Source organism: Haemorhous mexicanus, chromosome 20, assembly GCF_027477595.1.
Source record: "Haemorhous mexicanus isolate bHaeMex1 chromosome 20, bHaeMex1.pri, whole genome shotgun sequence".
Lineage (NCBI taxonomy): Eukaryota > Metazoa > Chordata > Aves > Passeriformes > Fringillidae > Haemorhous > Haemorhous mexicanus.
Window position 1 is genome coordinate 2,989,508 of NC_082360.1, and position 26,471 is coordinate 3,015,978.

General features: G+C 46.5%; 2 protein-coding genes across 9 annotated transcripts; one reads left to right on the plus strand and one right to left on the minus strand.

Annotated features, from left to right (window-relative positions):
* Window positions 1-380: 380 nt before the first annotated feature.
* Window positions 381-11,870, minus strand: FN3K (fructosamine 3 kinase). Of its 7 annotated transcripts, XM_059864457.1 has the most exons (9): window positions 11,738-11,852; window positions 11,506-11,619; window positions 10,311-11,127; window positions 7,526-7,705; window positions 6,384-6,535; window positions 5,025-5,116; window positions 4,129-4,211; window positions 3,187-3,309; window positions 381-2,418 (listed from the first exon to the last, which is right to left on the minus strand). In XM_059864457.1, the coding sequence occupies exons 4-9, from the start codon at window positions 7,670-7,672 to the stop codon at window positions 2,080-2,082; spliced, it is 936 nt and encodes a 311-aa protein (XP_059720440.1). In that variant the 5' UTR covers window positions 7,673-7,705; window positions 10,311-11,127; window positions 11,506-11,619; window positions 11,738-11,852; the 3' UTR covers window positions 381-2,079. The 7 variants fall into 7 exon arrangements, with proteins under 7 accessions (XP_059720440.1, XP_059720438.1, XP_059720437.1 ...); XM_059864455.1 differs by having other exon boundaries at window positions 11,506-11,870; XM_059864454.1 differs by having other exon boundaries at window positions 11,466-11,870.
* WDR45B (WD repeat domain 45B) lies at window positions 11,194-26,471 on the plus strand. 2 transcript variants are annotated; one of them, XM_059864449.1, is made up of 10 exons: window positions 11,194-11,395; window positions 16,720-16,794; window positions 18,519-18,620; window positions 19,224-19,311; window positions 19,832-19,926; window positions 21,237-21,427; window positions 23,194-23,279; window positions 24,015-24,116; window positions 24,625-24,746; window positions 25,010-26,471. In XM_059864449.1, the coding sequence occupies exons 1-10, from the start codon at window positions 11,209-11,211 to the stop codon at window positions 25,114-25,116; spliced, it is 1,155 nt and encodes a 384-aa protein (XP_059720432.1). In that variant the 5' UTR covers window positions 11,194-11,208; the 3' UTR covers window positions 25,117-26,471. The 2 variants fall into 2 exon arrangements, with proteins under 2 accessions (XP_059720432.1, XP_059720433.1); XM_059864450.1 differs by lacking the exon at window positions 11,194-11,395 and adding an exon at window positions 12,096-12,235.

A 26,471-nucleotide genomic window follows, 5' to 3' on the forward strand; every position in this document is an offset into this window, starting at 1 on the left:
GGCATGGGCACCCAAGCACTGGGTGAGGATGGAGTTGGGGACTTGGGCACAGGAACCCCAGGGGCAAAGGACAAGGATGGGGACAACCACACAAGGTGTGTGGGAGACAGCTGGATGGAGCTGTCCATGACCTCCATTCCTTACCCAACCCACACTGCATTGCCTGGTTAATATCACACAGTTCTGGAAACAACACTGCAACCCTGAAAGCTGCAACTACAGCCCCACTGACTCTGCAGGAAATTCAAGGATGTCCCAACAGGTAAGTTGCTTTTTCCTGCTATCCAGCAGCTCCATCCACACCCAAATATTTTATTTTCAGGCTCAAATTCATTCCATCAAACCACTGCCACAAACGACATGTACACTGAACACAAGGCTTCTGCAAGACAAGTGTTTTATTTCAGAAGAAATTTGAGTTCACAAGTAGTTCCCAGTGTGATACAAGTTGGTTTGTTCATATCCATAAACACCAGTGCACTTTGCTCAGACCTAGATCTTCCAGCCATTAGCTACAATCCCAAACTCTACTGTTCCACTTTTCCACTGTTTTAGTTCTTTTCCATGGCTTTAGTTCTGTTGTTTTATAACCAACTGTGATAGATTCCCCTGATTCAAAGGAAGCAAAAATTTTTCACTATTTGTATCATATTTACAGAGAGCAAAGTGCATTGTTTTAAACCAATTACAACATCAAATTTTAAACTTAATTAAATCTTTATAGCACAACCATTTAAAGCTGAGAAAAGTCTAAATATATCTGAGCAATTTTGAATATAATATTTTAGTGTTAGTCATGCCAACCAACTGAAGTCTGAATACTCAGGTCATTCTTACCCAAATCTTCTAATTCATATTTGTGGGACTGCACTCACTTTTACTCTTCTTGCTACTTCCATTAAAATCCTCCAGAGTCACTAATGTACCCTAGCTCAGATTGTGCACCAGTGTCTTTGCTGAACACTTTTCTCCCCAAATTCCCACTGCCTGTGTTTTCTGTAAAAATAAAGCAGTAACGAACAATAAAACCCCTTAAAAATCCATCAGATTTGACATTTTGATATTCCTTCCATAACCCAGTTGTGGCACAACAGACCAGCTTTGCCCACTGCACTCATTTCCTAAAATTGAAAATACATCAAGCACCAACCAACTCAGCAGCCACAGGTGCTTCTTCTCACCCAGCCACATTTTGCTGTCTTTTTACAAAGTTATTTAAATATGTTACTATTGTAGTACAACACACTGAAATATGACACTAAAATGATGAAATCCTATTATCAACTTTGAGTGGTAATAACCTATTTCTGACTGTACAGTTAATTGCCAAGGAACTAAATATCATTCTAGAAAATACCACTGGAATTTCAGTTCTTCTAGCAAGGAAAAAACAAATGTGAGTAAATTATGTTAAATTAAAATAAATATTAGAAATATTATTAATTACATCTGTTTGCCAAATTAGAAATATTATTAATTACATCTGTTTGCCAAATGCAGCCAAAGGGCCTTGTTTGCTCATTAAATTAAACAGAGAACCTTTTCAGATTCACAGAATCTGACTGAAATTTTGGATTAGGACATTTGACAGGCAAAAGGAAAGGAAAGGGAAACAGAAGACCATGGAAGTATTCATGGGAAAAGGGCTGGGAACAGACAGAAAACTAAACCAGAACTAACATGGGCAGACACAAGAACTTGCTTCCAGCACCACTGTCCCACAACTGCAGCTCTCCATAACAAGCTGCTGCTGGAGCAGCAGCAGGACTGGGAAGATGCTGCTGTGGAACAGCTGTGGGAGCACAGCACAGAGGTGAGAGAGCAAGGGCAGACTGACTGACGTGCTGCTTTCCATGCCAGCGGAGCCTTGACAAACAGTGCAGCCCCTTCCTCCAGCAGGGAGGAATCCAGTGCCCAAGTTAAAGATTACACAATTGCTCTTAGTTAGTGAGGCTCAGAGTGCATTAAACCTTCCCCATATCAGGTGTTTTACCACCAATTCTGAGTTTGTGGTACTTGGGATGAGCAGGGGCTGCTCATTCCTAAGGGACTATATCAGAATTTCTCAAATGTGCCTGGTTACTTCAGAAGTTTCCTCATCATGTTTAGGGTAGAGCCCCTGTACCCTGTCCCAAAATGGTTCCAGTGGTTGATGTAATTAAAGAGCTGATACAACTTGTTCCGTTTCTCAAATCCTGGGGCTTTGGGTATTTTACTGTGATAGGCAGAGAAAAAAGAGCTGCTGAAGCCCCCAAACATTCCAGCAATGGCCAGCTCAAATTCTGAATGGCCATAGAAGCAGGCAGGGTCAAATATAATTGGCCCAGAGTCGTCCTCAGCCACATTCCCTGCCCACAGGTCCCCGTGCAGGAGAGCAGGAACAATTTCCACATCACAGAACATTTCAGGAATCTTCGGCTGAAAAAGCATAAACAGACATTAACAATTAAAGAGTTTTGAAGAAAATAATAAATAAAATAAAGTACTGTAGCATGTTATAGCCTGAGGTGACCAAATGCTGCCTGTGTTCAGCCCTCATGGAGTGCTTTGGACACTGATGGCAACAAGAATAATCCAGTGATAAATATTCTGGATTGTTCTTGACAGAGCTCAGCACTCAGCAAAGCACTTAATTCACATCTAGTATCAACACCTGGTACTGATGCATTGTTTCTAGACATGGATACTGTTGGCTGTCATGAGAAATATAAAATAATTTCATTTAAACTAAAAAGTTTCAATGGCAAAAAGGACTGCAGTAAGCATCTGGACCACTGAACAGAAGAGAGGGGGAACATCCCTGGTGTTCCCTGAGTGCTGCATGGAACATGGCCTGAACCAGCCTCAGCCTGGGCCAGGTAAAATACAAATCTGTCCAGGGAGCAGAATTTCACCCACTTCATAACACCAAGCTCCTAGGATTTCCCATATTATTATTATTACTAGCTACATTCTCAGAAATAAAGGTTAATTCTGAATTACAGGTGGTTTTTTTCCACTATCTGTAAGACTGAAAGAGTAACAGGAACTCTGTTCAGCTGACAGTGTTGATGGACCCACTGAGAAGCTCATCCAGACCCTGTTCTTCATTCCAAGCTGGGTAAATCCCTTATAAAACACCTTTACAATCCCACTGATACACATTTTCTGAAATTATAGAAAACAGATTTAAAACATGGTTCATACTTTTAGCTGTGACCAGAGTTCTCTGGCTTCCCTGTCTCCATAATCCTTTTCAATCAAATCCAGCTGAGCCTGCAGTCGGTGACGGATGAAGAAGGTCGGCCAGTCACTCTGCCACTCATTCACCTGGAAAATCCAGCACAGGTTTGTCACATGCAGTTTTAACACACATTCATCCAGTGTCAATAAGAGAGATCCAGTTAAAACATTCAGTGCTGACACAATGGCCTGGACAATGTCAGTGTGACCAATGCACAGCAACATCAGATGTTTTGTTTTGGGAGTGCTGCTCCCCACCATACTTTGGTGGGGCTCTCTTTAATAAAAACTGAGATGCTGGCTATTTTCATTCATTCTCATTTTTAAAATGTATTTTAGAGGGAGAGTTTCTGGTCAGATCATTTCAGTTGTTCAATGTCCTGTTTCAAATCTTTCTGGAAATGCAGAAGCATTCATTCATTTTTACTGGGTAACACATTTCTAACTTGGTGAAAAGTTGTACTTAGCAAAGAGTTTGAGATACTGACGGTTCATTCAGTTGTTGTAGAATGAAATCCTGACACATGCAGAGCCAGAAAATGGTGGAATTATCTCCAAGAGCCCTTTCATTTCCAAGAGCCCTTTCCAATGTGTCATGAGCTGTTACATGATGAGGCTCTCCAAAAGCAGTGCAGAGATCCATATAGTAGGGGTTAATAAACCAAGATATGGTATGTGAAGGGACACTGATTTTAAATATCACCAAGCTAAAGAACCAGCACTTCATTCCAAATTCTCACTCAACCCACAGTGCCTGCTGGCCAGACAGTACCAGGAACAGAGAGGAACAGGGAAAGCAAAGCTGTGGTTAGAAAGCTGCAGACAAATGGAGCAAGCTCGGGTATGAGCACTTTACAGACCTCTCCAAGTGCCCGTTGGCTTTCACAGCTGTGGAACAGACCATACCTGTGGGATATAACCACAGCAAGTGGCTATGTGGAATCCAAACTTATCCACAAACTGGGCCTCGGAGCGACCAGCTCCTTTTCCTACAGAACAAAAGAAATATTAGGGGATTTGAGATCTTTACATGCTAAAGTTTGCAAACACAGAACTTAAGGCAGGAAAAATAACTTTCAGCAATAAGTTACACTTATTTCATGGCAACAATCCTTTATAAAGCTGAAAAGAAATCTTTTGCACTTGAAGATGCTGGAAATGGAGACATAGTCAGCCATGGTCAGTGAGTTTACTTTGGATGAAGGAGTTGGACATTCAGGAAAGGAGCCCAAATACAGAGTCACAATCTGCTCTTCTGGTACTTGGACATGTTGCCATTGAATGTAGCTTGGGTTTGATTCATAGATTATTTGGGACCTGCCAGTAATTTGGCCTTCACTCAAAAATAATGGATTATAATTTGTCCACCACTAAGAGTCAGACCCACTCCACTCTGAAGTCATGGGAACAATACAGATACAGACTGGCACTTCAAATTTTAACAGTACCAACTCAAAAAATAATTCTTTATATAGCTGATTTCTTTTCATTTATGCTTTAATTCACTTTGAGGAGCAGCAGTTCTTTAATATTTTGCTTCTTATTTGAGTTCAAAAATGTCATCTCCAACATCTTTAAAGAGGAGCTTAATTCTGCATTTACCAAGGGACAATATTCTGTTATCTAAACCAACAGCAAACAAAAAATAGGATTTCTGTAAGCTCAAGAACATTTTAAGAGAGTGTCTGACAGTGAAGCAGAGTCCAAATTGTCAGCTTGACTTAGGAAATTGAAAGCAATGCTGCACCCCAGCCAAAGGAATTGCTTCCTTTTTGGTTTAGTACATTACATCAATGCTTTACCAATTGTGCTTCCCTCAGTCCTCAGCTTCTCTCCAAGTTTCTGGTTATAAAGATGAAGCTCTGCTATCTGCTCTCCCAGCTTTGAAGAGTATCTGTAGGACCAAATAAACCAAAATCAAAGTGAAACAAGTGAGCGAATATTATATGAGGAAGAAACACCTCAATTAAATATGACCAAGGCTATTTTTGGCAAACATAGACCCTTAATCAATTTCACAAGCACCTAACAGGGAGCAAATTACTTGACAACAGCTCTGAAGACACAGATAATACAACAAACACACTAAATGCTCTTGCAAGAAAGGTAAAGAGAACACAAGGTAGTATAAACAGGAGCAGAAAGGGAGGAGGATGGTCCTTATCAGCCCCACTATCAGCAGAGAACAGAACATGGTATCTCCTGTTGGCTTTACCCTTCCAAATCAGCTGAACAGCAGTTGAAAGGTAAGTTTGAAAAGAATCCATAGGCAGAGGTTTAGTTCTAGACAACTAAAAACCAGTTAAATATTCCACAGGTATCTTAACAGGAGTTTCAAGGACAGAAACTAATTTCTTCTTCATTTCCAAAATGGGGGGGGGGGGGGGAAATGGTGGATTTCAGATTGCAACCAGAAGGACTAAGGTCAGACATTGGAAAATCCTTTCTAGGAACAGTGGGATGGATTAGAATAACCTGTTTGTGGAGGCTGTGGAATTGTCATTATTGTCCCAAATAAAATAGATGGGTTGGACAAGCAGCTGCCAGAAGAGCCACAGACATGACACTGTTCCCATATGGAGGCCTGGAAGACAGCAGTGCTCCTGAAAATCTGTTTTCAGCAACACATGACTCCTGAATTCCATGTTCAGATTGGCTGACAGAAGAAATGCAGATTCATATCATCTTAACCTAATCATGGCTTAAATCATACTGGAAGATTCTACAGAGAGAAGCAGAGGTTTCAAAGACCTAAGCAGCCTGTAAGGTTAAAGAAACCCATTGGGCTGGAAAAAGAAACTCCAGTGAAAAATCTCATGAAAGAATGATGAGCCAAACTCAGCTGTGATTAAATTCAGTGCAGCAGCATCTCAGCACGTGTGGAGCAGCACACAAATGAGCAGTGACAGCCATTTCTAGTGCAGGAAAAGCAAAATATGGACAAGGAGTGTGCACACACATATTGTATTGTATTGTATTGTATCTGTGATACATACACACATACATATTTTTTAATATGCAAACAGAGAAACACAGAACTCAACAGAGAGAAGCTCTGTCTCAGAGAATAAAGCAACTCTGCTCATGAATTTCCTGTCTGACTGTAAGACATTAAAAAAAATGTGTCCCAAAACACAGTAAAAAGAAAAGCATGGACATACTTGTTGAGGTGCTTCATCTTTAGGTACTCCATGGCAAACATGGCTCCTCCTCCAGGCAGGTCAATCACTTTGATGGGCTGAGGCACTCTCACAATATTGGTTTTCTGAATGGCTTCCAAACTTGCCATTTCCCCTTCAAACATTTTTCTAGCCTGTCAAGGAATAAGAATATCCTTGGGCTAAACTATGGATGTCTACAATGAGTACTTTTGACAAAGTGGCAAGGAGTTAATTCCTCTTGATAAAAGGAGAGAGCTGCAGCAAGGCTTCAGTCCACACAGAAAGACTTAAGGGCCTTAACCCTGACTTCTTTTATCTTTTTTTTCCTAAATTCATTCCAGAGCTGTAAGATATGTCACATTTCACCCTGATTTCCAGCTGCTCATGAAGACCCCAAACTACCTGGATGCAGCAGCACCTCTGAAGATTATGTAGCCACTGCTAAATAAGGTAACATTGAGCCCTTAAACTGTTTCTTCTTTCCCCACAGGCCACTGGATGGAGAAGACAGCAAAATTACTCAGCATGTGCTCTGCATTTTTGAAGCAAAGGTGCTGTTTTTCACAGCAGTTTAGGATGATTTTGATATGGATAAAGCAAATTTCTGATGCACTTTGGTGTTAGAAAAAGCAATTGAGTATTCATTTAGTAGCAGAGAAGTCAAGAGTTTGGCTTGAGAAGCTGCAAGAGTTTTACTTTTAGAAATGCCAAAAGCAATGGGGATATTTGAAATTTCTGTAGCTTTAAAGATAACAGCAAGTTTTAGCACTGGCCCCTGTTTGTGCCCTCCCATCATCAATCCTCCCAACTGGAACATGAAAAGGAATGCAGTGAATGCAAAGTCAGCTCTGGGCTTTTCCAAACTCCAAGTACCACAGTAACAGCTTTGTGCTTGGCCTCCTTTTTACAGGAATGAAGCTCATTCCTGCTGTTGAGGGTTATCACATTGCATTACACTGCATTTCACACTAACCAAACCTGCTACATTAATTCTGGATATAAAATAGACACAGCTTTAAAAAGAAAACTCAGAACTGAAATAATTATGTATTATTAACGATCAGCTGCTTTTAAAATAAAAAGCTTTCTCTATGCAATCATAGAGCTATCTCTATGCAATCATAAGATCTGCTGGCATTGACCTGAGGTTTGTGGTTGATTTTCACAAACACCCGTCCTCTGTCTGTCTCATACGTTTGGCCTTGGCTGATGCATCCTCCCCCAGAGCTCCCCAGTGCCTTCAGGAGGTTGGTGTTCAGCTCTGCCTTCAGGATCTTCTCCATGGTCATTTCCAGGCTGCTGCAGCTGCTCCTCTGCTAAACCTGCTGCGAAACAGGATTAAAGGTCTGGGTCCTTCTGCCACTGTCACTCTACGATGAGGTAGGAAGGTCCACCCACCACAGGAAAAAAATTTAAAGAACACAGCTAAAAAAATAGCTCAGCCAGAGAGAACGTTTCAAAATGCTTTGCTTTTATAGCTACACATGAAAAATAAAATTCTTTATAAATATTTGCTACCATAAACTGGAGAGGTTAATTCTAGGAGAGGTGGGTCCTGGGGCCTCTCAGCAGTGCTGGAGCTGCTGGTATTTGTAGTTTGGAGCCGCTCTAAAGCTCCGCGACCGCCTGCGGAAGAGCGGTTTTAGGCCGATCCGCTAGAGGGAAGCTGAAGGCAGCCCCAGGAATGTCCACAAGCGCTGTATCGGGGGCATTTGGTGTGAAACCCAAAGCTTCAGCCCAAAGAGATGTGATTAAATCCGCTAATCGGCCGGGTGGGGTGCAAGGAGGAGGATGAGCCAGGCGGGGATCCCTGCGGAAATTCCTGCCGGTGCGGGACAGTGCCGTGGGGACACGGAGATCCCGGCCAGGCTGCGGGACGGGACCGGCGGGCACAGCGCGGGTGAGCGGCACCCCCGGAGGCCGGCGTGAGGGGGGCTGCCCCCCTTGTGAGGGGAGGCTGCTCCCGGTGTGAGGGAACAGTTCCTGCAGTGATGGACGGCTGTTCCTGGTGTGAGGGAACAGTTCCTGCAGTGATGGACGGCTGTTCCTGGTGTGAGGGAAGGCTGCTCGCGGTGTGAGGGGCGGCTGCTCCCGGTGTGAGGGAACAGTTCCTGCAGTGATGGACGGCTGTTCCTGGTGTGAGGGAAGGCTGCTCGCGGTGTGAGGGGCGGCTGCTCCCGGTGTGAGGGAACAGTTCCTGCAGTGATGGAGGGCTGCTCCCTGTGTGAGGGGAGGCTGCTCCCGGTGTGAGGGAACAGTTCCTGCAGTGATGGAGGGCTGTTCCCGGTGTGAGGGGAGGCTGCTCCCGGTGTGAGGGAACAGTTCCTGCAGTGATGGAGGGCTGTTCCCGGTGTGAGGGGAGGCTGCTCCTGGGTGTGAGGGGCAGCTTCTCCTGGTGTGAGGGAAGCTTGTTCCTGCAGATGGAGGGCTGTTCCCGGAGGCTGCTCCTGCAGTGAGGGGCGGCCACTCCCGGTGTAATGGGGGCTGTTCCCGGTGTTATGGGAACAGGAGTTCCCGGTGTGAGGGACAGCTGCTCCCGGTGCGAGGGTCTGCTGTTCCGGCTGTAAGGAGATGCTGTTCCCGCTGGGATGGAGGCATTTCCCGGTGTTATGGGAACAGGAGTTCCCGGTGTGAGGGGATGCTGTTCTCGGTGTTATGAGGGGCTGTTCCCGCTATGAGGGGATGCTCTTCCCGGTGTTATGAGGGAATGCTGTTCCCAGTGTTATGAGGGGCTGTTCCCGCTGTGAGGGATGCTGTTCCCGCCGGGATGGGGGCCTGTTCCCGGTGTTATGAGGGCTGTTCCCGGTGTTATGAGGGCTGTTCCCGGTGTTATGAGGGGCCAGTTCCCGGTGTGACGGGAGTCTGACACTGCTCCCCTCTCCGCACAAGCGCCCCGTGGCCCTCCAGACTCGAACACAGGGATTCCTGTTTAATGCAGCGCACACTCCATGTAAGTACCACGCTGACAAAAATTAGAACGTGAAGTCTTGTTTTAGAGCTTGCTCACAAAAGAAATGGTGCTTTGGGATGAATGACACATCCAATGCCACCAAAAGGACATGACATTCTGCTACTGGATACGTCCTGCGTTTTAGTGTCTGATGTGCACAACACCATTGGTTTCACTATTTTGTGTGGTTTTATACAAGGGATAAATACCATTCGATTAAATTCTTAATTCCATGAAATCTGTGCATTACCAATAAAAATAAAAGAAAATCCTGTATTTTTTGCAAACAATTAAAAATATAAAAATTAGTTATGGGTCTGCATCTTCAGGCAGAGGTACTTAAAATGCATTAAATACACTGAATATATATTAAACACAATTAAAATGTGTTCAATACAATAAAATGTATTAAATATACTTAACAATGTATTTATGATTGTTAAATTCTACCAACAGTGTGATAAATTCTGTAGTGCTACAATAGTGCATTTGGATTCTTTGTGAAGTTCCCTGTAATTTTTAAAGACAAACTTCACTAAGCTAAAAATGGATATGTAATTATTATGCACATGCACAACAAGGTGTAGTGTATGTAATTAATTTGATAAGTGGTTTTGTATGTTTTTTAATACTTTGGGGAATTAATTTGTAGGTTAAACACTTTCCTGTAAGAATAAATTTCATTTCATACCACTCTATGAGAAAGTTCTAGGACAAAAATGCCACAGACACTGTGGTAAAAGAAACACGACTTGAAGAACACTATTTCAAAAATAAATTAATTGAGTATTTCTGGGAAATAAATAATTTCTTCAGATTCTTTAGAAATGGTTTCTTTTAACTGGGGAGGGTTGGCTTTATCTTCCTTTAGAAAAATTTGAAGAACAATATACCTGAATTAGATACCAGGAATGTGAACTCAGCCTTTAAGTGTCATATAAGGCTTCTGATACAACATCTGTCTACAAAATTGTTACCTGAAAGGTGGAAGAATAACTCAAGCCAAGTCTTTCATGTGTGAAGGGATTGTGTGACTCCTCCTCCCCAGTAATAACAATCCTTTGGTGCAGCTTCATCCAGTTTCCTATCGGCATCCCCACTGCTGTGAGAGTCTGTGATGTTCCTCCTGGATCAGCACTGGGAGTGTAAAAATTCCGGCCAGTTAAGAGTCAGAGTAGTGCCGGACCTGGAGCAATCAGTGCATCAGTTTAAAGAAAAGTGCCACCAGAAGAAGTCTGCTCACAGGGAAAGCCCAGCCCGCAAACCCCCGTGCGGTGGAAGAAATTCCTGTGGGCTCTGTCCCCGGGTACAAGCAGGCTCCGCCCGCTGGGCTGAGTGTGCCGGGGGAGCTCCGGGAAACGCTGCGATGGAGCTGTCGGGGTGTTGAAATTGCATCTCCAGTGCACACACGGACAGGGCTGCCCGCAGCTCCGCGGGGTTAAACCTGGATCGGAGACACCCAGACTTTAATATCTGCCCGCCCGGTCCGGGTGTAGCATCAGCAGTTCTGTGCCATGCACACGGCTACGCTGGTTCATTTATTCCAAATTATACCCTTGGCCTCCTCAATGAGCAGCCTGGTCCCTTTGTGTGATATGCAGGAGGAATGCCTGGCTGGAGGGAGCATTTCTGCGGATGTGTGTCCGTCCCCAAGCCAGAATCTCTGTTCCTCCTGCCAGCCACGATAAACACAAGGTAAGGACAGGCTGGAGCAGCACTCCTGGCTCCTGGTAACGCCCGCAGCAATCCCACGGGGATCAAGTAAAGCCTGGGGCCCTAGCTGGGCAAGGGAAGCTTTAAAAAAAAAAAGCAAAGGGTTTGTTATTTCACATTACCCAGTCTCTTGGCTGCCTGAGGAAACAAAATCTCATAAAGATGCAATGCGATTATTCTATTTTATATGTATATATAAGTACCCAAAGAACACTACAGCAGCTGGTCCGTGCAGAGCTCCGGGGCTGCACTCAGCTGTCGCGCACCGAAAAGCTGCGGTCACTTCCCAGCAGAGCTGGTCACAAATCCGAGACGCGACGGAAGGCACAGAGCGAGCACGGAAAAGGAGGTGAACGCACAGGAGGGATGGGGAATAGCTGCTGTTGGTGTGAGCACACACAGCCTGGGCTCCAGCTCACCATACAGTCATGGAAAAATCCGGCTGGGAAGGGGCCTCACCAGGATGTCGGGTCCATCCTCTTGCTCGAAGTAAAATTACTGTTTAAGTCCAGTTAGGGTGCTCAGGGCCTTGGGTCCCGAGAAATTCGCGAGAATTTTCAAGACGTATCTGTGCTGTTGGGGGTAGGGTTTGGGGGGTGGTTTGGGGTTTTGTCAAGTCAGGGAATCCCTATTTTAGCGCGTTCTAACCGCAACTCCTGTGTTTTTAGTAGTTTGATGTGAAAGTTTTTACCAAACTGGCCACCCATCCTCCCCTCCGGCCCGGCGGTCAGTCCCGGTTCGTCCTGGTCGGTCCGGGCTGTCACTCCCGGTCCATTCCCGGCGCTACCGCCGCCCTTCCCGCGACGCTCGACTACTCGGCGCTCCTCCCGCCGAGGGCTGGATGGGCTCTGCGCTCGGCAGCGGTGCCTGGCGGGGCCGGAAGCAGCCGCCGGCCTGTCCGCCTCGGCCCGGCGGGACTCGGCCGGACTCGGCTCCGCTCAGCCCGGCTCGGGCGGGTTCGGCTCAGCTCGGCCCGGCTCGGCTCCGGCGGGCTCGCTGGACTGGGCCCGACTCGGGCGGGCTTAACTCGGCCCGGCTCGGTTCGGGCTCCCGCGGCGGGGCTGAGGCGGGCGGGCGCCGCCATGGTGTGAGGGGCGGGGGCGAAGGGGCCGAGCCGGAGCCATGAACCTGCTCCCGGCCAACCCGCACGGCAACGGGCTGCTCTACGCCGGCTTCAACCAGGACCACGGTACGGCTGCGGGCCCGGGGAGCCGGGTGGTGCCGCGGAGGGGCGGCGGTGCTGAGCCGGGGCCGGGCTGGGCTGGGCCCGGGTCTGCCGCGGCTCCCGAGCCGTCACTGCGGGCTCCCGCTCGCGTCCCGGGGCTGCTGCTGCCTTAGGGGATGCCCGAGGTGTGGCGGCTGCAGCTGCTGGGAGGAGCCGGGAAGGCCGCTGGCAGCGGGAGGGTTTAGTGGTTCTCCCGTTGTTTCAGCGCTGTGCGCTCGCGTCTGTGCCCAGCGCTTCGGAGAGTTGAATGGGTGGGTGGGTGAGCGGAGAAGGAACAGGACCAGGACCCGGCTTGTTGGGGCTTGCTGCGCTTGGCTGCTCACCGTGTGTGGCTCCGGCAGGCTCTCAAAGCCTGTGCTTCAAGGGCTTCTTTGGGAGCTGCTCACAGTTCAGCCCTTTCTCAGTCTCAGTACTCCCCTTTCAAAATGAATGGTGTAACTGCTTTCTTCTTTCTTGTTACCTGGTTTGTGTTTTAAAAACTGTGGTTAACACTTCTAATCGCACTGGCAGGCAAGCACTGATACAACAGCCCCTGTGCATCCTTGGCTTATCTTTTCCCTTTGTTAGAGGAGAAGGCCTCCTCCAGAAGCAGGGTGCATGTTCCTCATCCTGCTTTGGCAAGACAAAAATAGCACCAGTCTTATGAGTAAGTGTCGTTTTTGTGGAATAAGGAGCAGAAGCTCATAATTTTGTAACATCCTTTTGCTTTAACAAATAATATTCTTGCTTAAGACACTCTTGCAGCCTCTGTTGTTGTAGACTGCAGCTCTTGTACCTGTTGCTGATGCCATTGAAGTTGTGTGTAAACACAAATTATTCTGTTGATTTTAGTCAAAGGTCTCTGATGACATCTTGGCAATAGCACATGAAGGAGGTAATGAGGTGAGAGCATCTTGGCAGCTCTTTTCCTCCTATCCCATAGACTTGAATAGAATAGTTTGTTTCTCAGCAGCTCTGCACTTGTTTTCATCTTGCCTCTCCAACAGAGATGGAAAAAGATTTTTGAGGATGAGCTTAATTTCACATCTGCAGGGTCTGTAATGGAGCAGTGATATTTGGTGCTTGGCCTGTAGAGCTGTATAAGAAAAGTTTCTCTTTTATTGCAAATGCCTTTAGATCATCAATTTAGTGTAAAATTTGTTTGTTACAAAGGCTTCCTTAATTCTATAGCAATAAATGCAAGACAAACCCCTTTTTCAAATGCTGTCACATCCAAAGCACCTTAAGGAATTTGTCTTGGCATCATGACAGTATTCATGTCCCATCCCACCTCACCTGGCCAGGCAATTGAGTGATGACAAAAAACATGAAGAAAAAACACAATTGGCTTCTGTTTGGCAGCTCCTGGAGCTGCTGCTGTGAGGAACGATGACACTGCACTGCAGTAACTCAGTGACCTTTTATGAGTTTAGGGCTCTTGGAAAGTGCTGAAGGGCAGGTGATGTTTGGCCACCTGAAAGAGAGCAGAGGGGAGGGAAAGCTGCCTGCTGCCTTCTTGCTTTGCCAGGAATAGAGCGTGAGTCACTGGAGTGCTGAAGCTCACAAGTGTGGGTGTCTGCATGTACTGCCACAATAACCTAATTTCTTAATAATTTAAGACTGGCCAATCCCACAAGGATGGGAGAACAGGAGGAACCATCAAAGAAATCTCACTGAGGCTGAGTCTTCCTGACTGGCAAGTGATAAAGCAGCTGTGGTTGTTCTGCCACGGGCCTTCCTTTCTCTGACTTGAATGATGCTGGTTTTATATCAGATGCCTTTGCTGCTTTTAGGCTTTAAATTAAAAAGAAACAATGTAACACAAGGAAATGGAAGTTGTCAGTTGTTTGAAGTCAAAATATTCTGATTTTATCTTGCTAATTTGGAGACTGTGAGCTCCTGATTTCAGATCCTTTCCTATTGCTTTGAGAAGGACACTAACGTGCTTTTCAGAAATTAAGAGACAAAACATCATAATAAATGGTCTTACTGTAAATTGCTGACAAATTTCTGTTTTGTCACTGTTGCAGCCTAAAGCTGCTTTGAAAACTGAGGTGTGGGTTTGTTTTGGTGTGGAAACCCTTGACTTATGTATTTGCTCTTCTCCAGTGGGCTGGAATGCTTTGTAGGACCCCACAGTGTTGGTAGGGTCCTGTGCTCTTGGCTTTACACAGCATTTGTGGTGCCAAGGAAAACCACCATGGCAGAAGCTGTGCTGGACATGGTCACTTCCCTGTGCTCCACTACTGCCCCTGTGGGACCTCACACCCCAGAGCCTGCAGGTTTCTCTGTGCCAACGGGTCACCTTCTGCCTGTGGCATCTTCTAAAGGCTGGTCATTAATTTAACTCTTCCTTTTTCTGCAGATTTGGAGGAACAAAACTCACTCTGGTCTCGCTGGCACTGGTGGCAAAAAGCACTTTTTCTGTAGGAACTAGCACAACTAGGGGTCAAGGCAATTACAGATCATTACATTTTTTAAAACAAATATCTGAGTTATCTTTTGTCAGTGGCTTTTCAGCTCATCTGTCCCTTCTTGAAAAGAGAGGTGCACTTCTTGTGGAAGGAAGTGAACCTAAGGAAATGTTCCCTCCTCTGTCAGCCCTGTAAGGAAGGGCTTACCTTCCTTACAGAAAGCTGTAGCCATCAAATTTGTGATTCCAGTGGAACAGAAATCAGTCAGATGGGAATCACCAAGCTTCAAAGCTGTTCCTGTTACCTGGAACTGAAGCAGAAATGGAAATCTTCCTATAGGGTTTTCTTCTCTTGTTTGACTCAGGGGTTGCCGTGCCTAAGATCTTAATATCTCTGTGGGTAGTGATCGACCACATGGGGAATCTCACTGTTACTCACATCCCCACGTTCTGCTGTGCTGTCTTCAGTTAAAAATGTGGATATTCCCAAGGCATTAAAGCAGCCCACGTCTTACTCATGAGGTTGGTCCTGCAGAGAGCTGTAGTGGTGCTGCAGGAAGTGTAAAGTGTGTGTTTGATTGCATCAGGAATGCTGCATTTGGGTTGTTTGGAGCTTCTGGGATCAGCACAACTCAAACCTTACAGCACTTTCTTACTGGGAACAGCTTCAGCATCTCTTCCCTTTGACTTCCCTGGAAATACAGTATGGGAGTTGCTGGAGAATAATTACTTGGATCAGCTGTGAGGACCAGATCAGTTCTCATCCTGTGCAGCAGTGCTTTATGTAGAGGGGAAGGTTTCCAGTGCAGCTTGCTCCCTGGCTGTCCCAGTGCTGGGAGATCACTGCAGCTCACACTTACAGACCTGGCTGCCAGAGCAAATCAATGCTGAGGGGGGAGGAGAGAAAGTCAGCAGGGTTCATATCAAAGCCTATTGCAATATGGTTGCTAACCCTGCTAAAATTATGACATTCACATTATCTACTTTGTGTGTGTGTTTATCTGTGTAAACAAGAACTTTGTGCACTTAATTTATTACAGTATCTTGGACAGGGTGAAGTTGTACCTGGGAGTTTTTCGGGTTAAGGGTGTAGGTTTTTGTGTTTTGATTTCTTCCCCCACATGCCCTGTGATTGTTGGAGTATCGAGTTTGGGGAAGGGTTGTGTTTAGACAGAGCTCCTCAGCTTTTATTTGAGGGGTTCAAGTCATTGCAGTACATAAGAATAAAAGCAGAGTAAATGGAACTTATGTTCCAGTACCTCAGAGATTTTTAACTGGATTTTTGGTACAGTACACACAAATTGTGAGCAGCCATCCTGCCATCAGGCTGCTGCCAGTGCCAGCAGCTTCCTGGTGACTTGTCATTGCTCTGATTTCACAGTGGCATTGCTTTGTACCAGTGCCTGTGTTCACCTGTTAGCAGGGCAAGGAGCAGGACAGGGGACTGGCAGCTTAATGGATTTCACTAAAGAAGCACATGCATACTTCTGTATGAAAAAGTAGCTACAATTATTTTCCAGAGAGTTTTAATCTGGCTTCTGCTTATGTCCTGGGTTAGAATTCAGCTATTGGCATATAGTTATTGGCATGGTACAGCAGTCAGCTCTTGTTAGCACAGTTGGAAAAGCTGTTTGATGAGCACTGTGCTCTGGAAACATCCACAGCAGAGTCATAATCATGAGGTATATTTGGATCTATTAAGAAAGGAGGGAGCTCACTTCATAACTGTTGGACCATAAACATTAAGATGCTGGTTTCCTGCACTCTAGTGCATGGCACAGGATCCAGGTGGGTTGGGAATTGGTTTCCTTTCCTTCTATTATTTTCTTACCTGCCTATTACCAATACCAAGACATTTCCACCAGGCCAGCATAGAGGACAGCTTCTCTGGAAGATTTTCACTTGCCATCACTAACAGAGCCTGTGAGTGCTCTTCAGCTCAAGTGTATCCATGCAGTCGTTGAGCAATGCTTTCCTAACCCTCTGGCTCTTGCTTCCTTCTTGAGTGTATCTGGCAATTACTATATATGTGTATATATATGTGCTTTTTACACAGGATGCTTTGCATGTGGAATGGAAAATGGATTCCGAGTTTATAATGCAGATCCACTCAAAGAAAAAGAGAAACAAGGTAAAACACTCACTTATTACACCGTGCTGCTCTGTGTTGGAAGCTCAGCCTTCTCATTTTTTCCCTGACTGATTCTTGCTCAGCTTTCACTTTTCCATCCCTGGAAGGCTTTGAATAAAGCCTCAGGAGAGGCAGCTCCTGCTGCTCCCACAGGGACTCTCACTTGTGCCATTGCCTGGTCAAAAGTCTCCGTGGTGTTAATTTGCACAGTTGGCTGATGAGGAATCGGTCTCAGCTTCTGGCAGAGTTGTGTTTGCTGTTGCTAATGTTTGTAGCCTGAGTAGGAGAGGCATTTCCTGGGTATTTATGAGCAGGAGGAGTGGCTCCCTGCAGCCACCAGTTGTTCTGTTCATGTGTGCTGATCTGGATGATCCAGTGTGGCAGTGAGACTCCAGGCATTTTCCTGGAGATCTCAGTGTAACATTTCTCATACTCAAGAGTATTGTCTGCAAGAGCACTGAGAGGTCAGACCTCTCATGCTCTAAATCTTACCTTCTATGTATGTTTTAAAAATCTGGGAGGATCTTAATGTGGTAAAGCTGCTCCTGTGTCTTAACAGAAGTCAGTAGATGAGCTGTGTTAACAGTGGAGCTTTTTATCAGAAAAACAAACAAAACTGAGTCAAAATATGGGAAACTGAAACTGAGCCATGTCATTCTAATCCTAAATATAGGAAGTGAGCTGCTAAACAGGTTTCCCAGCACTTTCAGCCTGTGGTGAGAAAAGGGATTTATTAAGAGGAAAAATGTACTTAAAGTAGCAATTCCTACAAAATCAGGCACATTTTCACTTGCTACTGCTGTAAGGATTTTAGTCACTGTTCACATAGCCAAGGCTGACAAACTATTTTCTGCTCTTAAAAGTAAATTCTTCCATAAGCAACATGCCTTGGGACTGTCACTTGTGACAATGTGCTCAAAGAGTCAGGATTAGCCTGAAATCCTGTAGAGTTCCTTGTCAAAACTCTTCCTGCCAGTAGCTCTGGAAGGAGATGCTTCCAGGAGTCCTGTGGTGAAAAGTTCCTTATGAGTCAGATTGCCTTTTCCCTGTGGATTGTGAGAGCTCTCACTGAACTGGCTGTGTAGGCACACAGAGATCCTGTTCATTGTCCCTGTGGGTTTAAACCTGCCCAAGACACTCCCAGCTGGAGCTTGTCCATTTGATTTTCTCTGTAACCCAGCATGAAGCCAAATCTTGTTGCAACCCCAGCTTGTCTGTCTTGCATCCAGGAGTTCCAAGAAATTCCCATCCAGGCAGTGACTCAGTGCTCTAACACAGATTCAGAACACATCACACATTCTTCAATTGTTTCAGGTTATCCCTTGTAAATACTGCAGACCTTTTTGGCACAGTGATAACACCTCTTCACAGCAGGATGTGCTGTCCTGCTTTTAATGCTTTAATGGAGTCAGGAGGAGGATCTGCTGCAGAAAGGGGTCGTGTTCAAGTACAACTGTTCAGGAAGGAAACACAGCACTCAGAAGTGCTGTTGAAGAAACCACAAGGGCTTGTATGAAATCCAGGGCTTTACTGCTCCAGTGTGAAGAACTTTCAAGGAATCTACATTCTCTGGTTTTTAAGAGCAGCCAGGGTAGGAAGATGCTCTTCTTCTCAGATGCCTGAGAAATGTGCTGGATAACACAAGCTTTTCTTGTAACAGTGGTAAAAATTAGATGGCAATTTAACCAGTTCTGACACTTTCAAATGAAACATTTGTCTTGCAGAGTTTCTAGAAGGTGGTGTTGGCCATGTGGAAATGTTGTTTCGTTGCAACTATTTAGCACTAGTAGGTGGAGGAAAAAAGCCGAAGTACCCACCCAACAAAGGTGAGCTTGAGGGGTGCACCCTGCAAAGGCCCCTTGGCCCTGTGTGACACTGCCAGAGAGCTCCCACAGCCAGGGCCCTGAGCTGATGTCCTGAAGGTCGGGTGAAGGGGATGCTGCTGCAGGTTTAAGGCACCGTGGTGCAGTGAGTTACATCACTGCTGGTGCAGTGCTAACAGGCTGGTACCTGCAGGGACTGCTCTCCAAGGCCTGCTGACCTTCTCACAGTGAGCTCTGCAAGGAGCAGGAAGCTCCCTGCCTGGCAAGCTTTGTAGGAAAATGTACTACTCTTTTCAACAGCTACGTTAGTTCTTTCATAACCCTCAGAGCAAACAAAAAAAAAGCTGCATTTCTTTAGAATAAGTCTTTTTTGTCAGTTTTTGTGGTTGGAGTTGACCAGCTCCTGCCTGCACAAGTTATAGTGTGAGTGAGGGGGTTGATACGTAGTGCCTCAGTGCCTTCTGCTTAGCAGGATGCTTGTCTGTAGCTGCTTAACCATTGGGTGAACCTCTTGATCAGACTGTGGGGAGCTGCAAGTTGTTATAAGGGAGCTGTGGATCTCTGAATATGCCTTGATGGTCTAATGCAATCTCTGCACTGTTGTAGTCATGATCTGGGATGACCTGAAGAAGAAGACTGTCATTGAGATAGAGTTTTCCACAGAAGTCAAAGCAGTGAAGCTGCGAAGAGACAGGTAGGTACAGCAGAGGGGTCCAGACACCCAGCTTGGCTCTGTGCTCCTGCTCACTCCCAGCTGCTTGTACGAAGAGAAAGATCCTGCTCTAACAGCAGCAGGTGAAACAGGCTTCTGGGGCAGGGAATTAGGTGTAAACAGGCCACAGTTTAAGTATCCTGCTATGTGAAGCCTTGGTGAAAAACCTACAAGAATTCCTGGTCCCCTAATGTAGGGAAATATTCTCCTGTGGCTCCTGCTGATTTTCTAGGTATGGAGGGGAGTGAAGAAAATTCCAGCAGATCCCTGGAGCAAGAGCAGCTGTGAACAGCTGGAGTCTGTGTATGCGTGGGTGGAGGGGCTGGATAAAAGTGCTTTGCAGGCTTATCATTGCGTGGCTGCTGCAAGGCTGGGAGTCTCTTGTGGGGGAGGGCAGGAAGAATGGGGCTGTTAAATCAGTTGAAAGTCTTTGCAGGTCTGGATGAATGTTTGTGTCCCTGTTTTATGCACCCGAGTCACAGGAACTTCTGGTCTGTTTCAGAATTGTGGTTGTCTTGGACTCGATGATTAAAGTTTTCACCTTCACACACAATCCCCACCAGCTGCACGTCTTTGAAACCTGCTACAACCCTAAAGGTTGGTTGTACGTGTGGGCTGGGGAATGGAAACAAGTTTATTGTGTTCTTGACGTGCCATTTATCTTCAGCTGCCTCAGTCAGTTCTTTAGAAGTCATTAAACACTTACTGCACTGCAGTCGTGTCCTTTGGAGATGCTTTTGTGTTTATAGAATGGTTATTAGAATTTATAAATACTTGGCCCAGAAAAGCTGTTTGCTGTGCTCATGTTATAGATGTGATTTCTGAAGAGCTGTATGCTTTTTTCTCTAAAGAACCTGTATTTTTACTGGAAGGTTAATTATAAACACAAATTCCAGTAAGGTGCATCATTTCTCTTTCCTAATAGAGCTGGAGGTGTTGAGCAAACTCTTCTCTCCTGTTAAAAAGAGCCTAATGAGCAAACTGATAGTGTTCTTTTTAAATAGCAAGGCCTGGCTGTGGCTGTTGTTGAGCCTGGGGGGGCTCAGGCTCATTCAGTGATGGCAGCAGGAGCAGAAGGAGCTGCTGAAGGGCTCTCTGCAGGGCTGGCAGGGGCTTGGAGGAGTGTCAGGAAGGGTGGAGCAAACAAGGGCTGCAGGCAGGGCTTGGTTGGTGGAGAGGCTCAGCTGGGATGTCAGGAGGGTGTTTTCTCCACCACATTATACAGGATTGGAACCCCCATCTCTGAGGGTTTTCATGCCTGCCTGCAGCAAACATGGAATTGCTGCCATGGAGTCCCAGCCTGCATGCAGCTCCAGCAGCCTGACTGACTGACAGGCAGGGCATGCAGCAGGAGGAGGTTTTTTTCTTGCACTGAATTTTCAGGAGTTCACTTGGCACCCACAGAACACCTGGGATTGGTGTGATTTACCTTAAATGGGCCACAAAACATTACAAAGAGAAAGGTGCCAGTGCTGTAAGAACCAAGTTGAAACACAAATTAATAATAGTTTCACTGATGGAGCAGAAGCTCAGATGTCATTTTTGATAAACTCTTACCCTTTCTGAGCTGCTAAGGAGACTTTTTAAGTTCTTCTTAAAATAGCTTTGATGTAATGGACTGACTGGGCTGATCTGCAAAACCACCCAGATTCTGGATAACCACAGCTGGATTACAATAAAATGAACTGATGAGAGCAAGTTAAAATTATGCAACTCCTCTGCTTAACTGTGCTCTGCACTCTTGGACAGGTGATGTTTTGGGACTAGCAATCAATGTAATGGCACTAGCCATTAAAATGAGATTCTGATTTACTCAGAATTATATTTTAGAAACATACATTTGGAAAGTTGATTAGGTTATGGAAATGATCCAATTTTTGTTTTTGTTTTTTTTTTTTGTCTTTCAGGTCTCTGTGTCCTTTGTCCAAATAGTAATAACTCTCTTCTTGCATTTCCTGGAACACACACTGGCCACGTGCAGATCGTGGATCTGGCTAACACAGAGAAGCCTCCTGTGGACATCCCAGCTCATGAAGGAGTCTTGAGCTGTATTGCTTTAAACCTGCAGGGAACAAGAATTGCAACAGCATCAGAAAAAGTAAGAATGATGTCCCCTGCCTCTGACTTACTGTGTGTTCTAGCGTAGTGAGATGAAATAGCAAGTCACATCCTTTGGAGGAGAGACAGAGAAATACCTCCTGGGAAAATCTGCCACTGAACTGTGCACTCTCAGTCTTTATCTTCCCTGCTCCCCTGGGATGCCCAAACAGCCAACAGCCAAGGGCTGTGCCTGAGGTGGTATTTGTTTTAGCTGGCTCTAGTAGTGATTCTTCAGTGACATTTGAACACAACTTGGCCCAAGTAGTTCATGTCTTTGATGTGTTCTTCAAGATGTTTTTTAAAAGGGGCGGGGGGGGAGCTTATTTGCATTCTTCACCTTTTATTATTTTCTGCTTAAATTCACTCCAGACCCCCTGGCTAAAGAAATACTTGTAAATAGCTCAGTTGTACTGGCAGGCTCTGTTCTGCTCTGGCTTAGCCCCTGTTACAGAGCAGGATGGGGCAGGCTGCCCCCTCACACAGAAAGGGCCATGTGTTCCATGGGGCTGGAGAGACAAGAGCATGAAGTTAGGGTGCAGTGCAGATCCCCTGTGCTGGGCTGAGGCAGAGCTGCCAGGACATTTGTCTCCCCTGGGAATGTCAGGCAGATGGACCCATCTCCCTGAGGCAGGCACAGCTCTTGCTGCCTTCTTCCACTCAGCTGAAATCAGTTTCTAAAGGACAAGCCAAATTAATCCAACGAGTCTCTGTTTCACATAGTTTCTACTGCCCAGCCTGTCACTCAAGCAGTTTAAAAAAAGAAAATGTATCCTAAGTCTCTCTTAAGCTTAATGATTTCATGTCTCCTAAAAAGAGTTCTAAAAGCTGCCAACTCCATTGCTAAATAGAGCCATTATCTGCTGCGTCTGTATTAAACATTCCTTGTTTTGCATAGAGAAGAAGTTCAAGCAGCTTTTATTTTCCAACTGAACTCGGAGTCTGAGCCCAGTCAGCAAACATCTCAAGCCTGTCTCTTAAATACAAACTAAACTATGTTTACCAAGTCTTTCTCTGCTGGGTGGTTATGTCCTGGTGTGTGACTGGAGAGCTGCCTCTGTTAACCAGGTGTGTCACAGGAGCTGCAGGTGGTGATGCACAGCCCAGTGTACACCCACTCTTCATCAGAGGAAGGCAGCACTGATTTGTTGATCACTTTGTTTGAGACACCCTGGCTCGTTCTGCAGCTCTGCTGTCAGGCTGGCTGACTCCAGCTGAAGGAGTTTCCCAGTGCAGTGTTCTGTCACCTGACTGGGTGGTGCTCAGATTTGGATCAATACAGATCAAGAGTGTGTGGTAACTGATGCTTCTAAGTGATGTCAACTGAACCAGTTTTAAGACAAGACCAGCCACAGCTTGATTATACTCAGTGGGAAAGACCTGCACAGCAGCAATGAAAAATGCAGTAGTACTGAGGGGAGCGTGGCAGAAGGGACCCACAGATCCTGGGCACACTCTACAGCAGCCAGTGTCTGCAAATCAGGGCCAGGGCTGCAGCAGTGCTTTAGAACTGAACTAAAAGAGACTTCCTGAGTCACTAAGTGACAAGATTGTACCCAGGCATTATTACATTGTGGTGGTGGTGGTGTGTGGGGAAACTAGTGTTCTTCCCCAGAATTTGGTTTTGAGAGGTTTGCAAATCTACCAAGAAGAAAACTCCAGCAGTGTGTGCAGGGCCATGCTGGCCAGACAACATTTTAGGATGCATTCACAGATGTAAAGACAGTCTTCTGCCTTTCCTAATACAATGCTTGATTCCTTTCCAAGGGGACCCTCATAAGAATATTTGATACTTCATCAGGGCATTTAATCCAGGAGCTACGTCGAGGATCACAAGCAGCCAATATATACTGGTACGTTCAGCTGCTTCTGTGCCATCTGTGGGTCTGGCTGTGCTGAGCCCCTCAGCCAGCACAGCATGGCTGTGGTACCCTGGCTGCCCCTGCACCTCCCTCTGGGCTCTCTGCTGGGAGGAGAAAGCAGGAGCTGGGAGCTCTGTGAGGCCTGGCACAGGCTGCAGGACCAGGACAGAGCTGGGGCTGGTGCCAGGCAATGACTCTGCCCAGCCCAGTGGGATCTGGGGGATGCTGAACTTCCCACTGACAGCCAGGGAGTGCCCTGATGCACTGGAGCACTGCTCAGGGGGACTGGGGTGAGCTCAGGGGCAAGGGGAGCTTTATCCCCACATCCTGCTGTGCAGGGGAGCACCCAGGGCCCAGGTGTGACTGTCCCAGGAGCAGGGAACCCCTCTGCCCATTCCCCAGGAAAACTCCCATTCCTGTGCTGAGTCCCACTGTGGGGCAGCAGTTGCACCTTCTGCCCATCCCTCAGAGCAGAGCTCGTGCATTTCCTTCCAGCAGTGTCACTGGTGTTGTGTCCATGCCAGGGCTGCTGCTGCTGCTGCCACTGCAGGGCCTGTTCTGAGAGCTGCCTGCTCATCCCAAAGCAGCCCTGGCTCGGGGCAGCCCCTGCTCCTCCTGGTACCACCCCACCTGCCAGGCTGGCACAACTGCAGCAGCAGAACTGTCTGTGCCAGGGCTGTGGGTCTGTCCCAGGAGAAATCCTGCAGCTGTCTGTGTTCTCTGCAGTATTAACTTCAACCAGGATGCTTCCCTCATCTGCGTCTCCAGTGACCACGGCACAGTCCACATTTTTGCTGCAGAAGACCCCAAAAGAAATAAGCAGTCAAGGTAGGGCTGGAGCCATTCTGAAGCCCTGGGGGTGGGGGGGTCCTTGAGCTTTGAATTGCATTTAAAACACTGGCCCTGTCACTCAGTAGCAAAATCTCTACACTGATGGAGGTGGAAAAATTTATCTGCTGGGCTGGCATGAAGCTGCAGATTTAATAATCTCTGGTAATTGCCAAGTTCCTGCTGTTCTTTGCAGGGCTGTAGCATCTCAGTAGAGGCTCAGTGTAGGTTTTAGTGAACCTTAGGATGAACATATGTTGTGGAATCCTTCCTCTACTAAAAATCAATCCTTCTGGCAGTTTTTGCAGTCACTTAAAGCCAGCAAGGTAGCTGTCGTGTTTCCCTTCCTGCAAGGGGAAATTACTCAGGTTATCTGATTCTTACTCAAGTAAAAAGCCAGTAAAAAAATCAGGTCAAACCTGCACCTTGTTCAATCACTCCAGCAGCTCTGAATCCACCCTAGTCAACACCTTACCAACCTGTTACTTTTTTTTGTTTTCTCTTTCAGTTTGGCCTCTGCCACCTTTCTCCCCAAATACTTCAGTTCCAAATGGAGTTTTTCCAAATTCCAGGTTCCCTCAGGCTCTCCGTGCATTTGTGCCTTTGGAACAGAGCCAAATGCTGTCATAGGTGAGTGATGGAGGCATCCCCAGGTTCTGACTTTGAACTGTGCTGGCTTGGAGGGAGGGAATGCTCTGCTGAGACAGGGCTGTGTCCCTGTCATCCCAGAGCTCTGGCTGCACCACTGCCCAGGGAGGGAGGCACGGGGCTGGCACAACTGGTGGGCCATGGGTCCCTCCAGAACACCTCTGAGAGTCTGAAGGGCAGCTTATGCTGGAGCAAAGGCAAGCAGCCCTGGCACAGCCCCCTGACCCTGCTTGTTTGTGTTGCAGCAATATGTGCAGATGGCAGCTACTACAAGTTCTTATTCAACCAAAAAGGGGAATGCTCAAGGGATGTGTACGCTCAGTTCCTAGAAATGACGGACGACAAGCTTTGACTGAGGGAGGGGAGTGCCCGGCTCAAAGCACTGCCTCGGCCACCCCGCGCCTTTGAGGGACAGGATCTGAGTGTCCAGCACTGAGCCAGAAGTGCAGCACAGCTCATGGAGAAGCCTGGCTCAACATGATCACAAGCAGCTCTGAAGTAGTGGACTACATATGTTTGTTCTCATTTCTGCAAGTATTCATCATTAAAATCTCTTTGGGTTACTGTCACCAACTCAAGTTTTCAAGATGTGGCTTTCAACAAGCTTGTGCCTACTGGGTTTCTCTTTAGTCTAAACTGTGACATGACTGTAGCTCCAACAAGAGTGCCTGCCACAGGGAGAGCTCTGCAGGGGCTGTCCACACCTTCAGCTGGCTTTAGGAAAAGGGATGTGAAAACAGAAGATTTTAGGCATTGCTTTACTTTTTCTGCATGGCTGGGAGCAGGGAACACTGGGTCATGCTTTCTCCTCCCTCCCCTGGCACAGCTGAGGGAACAGGGAAGGTGACAAGTATGGAGCAAGGGACACCTGTAGGTCAAGTCCTGCTTGTCCTCTGACCTGGTGCCCAGGGCTGGGTGGTGGTGGTCGTGTGGCCCTGCCAGTGCTGCGTCAGGTGAGGGATCAGCATTACTTGTCCAAGGTGCCAAACTCTGTGAAGCAGCTGGAGGCACCTTTGGGCAAGGGCTGACCCAGCTCCCCTCTCCTGTGTGAGCATAGCAAGCACCCAGGGCTCCTGTAGTTGTAGAGCTGATTCCTTCCATGATCCAACAGTCGGTACTGGTGTGACAGCTGTGAAACTGCTGCCAAACTACTGCCAAACTGCTGCAGCTGGGAGGCTGGAGAGGCCATGGCCATGTCCAGCACAAGAACTGAACAAGGTGGCAGGAAGGTCCATGTCTGCAATGGCTTTAAACTTGCAAACTTGTCTTTTTTTTTTCCCTTTGAGCTGTCGCATACTATTGCTGCTGGCCCAGGGACAGGTAGGTTAGACTGAACCCACTGACTCGTACACTCTTCCCCAAAAATTGTTGCCCTATTTCCTGCTGACCTAAGGCACAAGCTCCTAACCCAGAACCTGAGATAGCCCCAAGTTCAGCAGCTGTGGCACTGAACACTGGGGCGGGGAGGTCTGGCTCTTCTGAAAGCTAATTTCACAGATGCTTCAGCCCTGACACTCTGTGACTTCAGTTGCAAACTCTAACTTTGACAAGTCCCTTTTAGTGTCATGTAACCTACTAAGGACTAACTTACCATGTTGATGTCAAGGTTGCATGTTGCTTTTATGCATATTTAACCACAGGAATTGTTTTGCACACTTATTTGTAATATGTTATTTCTTTTAAATAAAAGTGACTAACTTTGCTGTA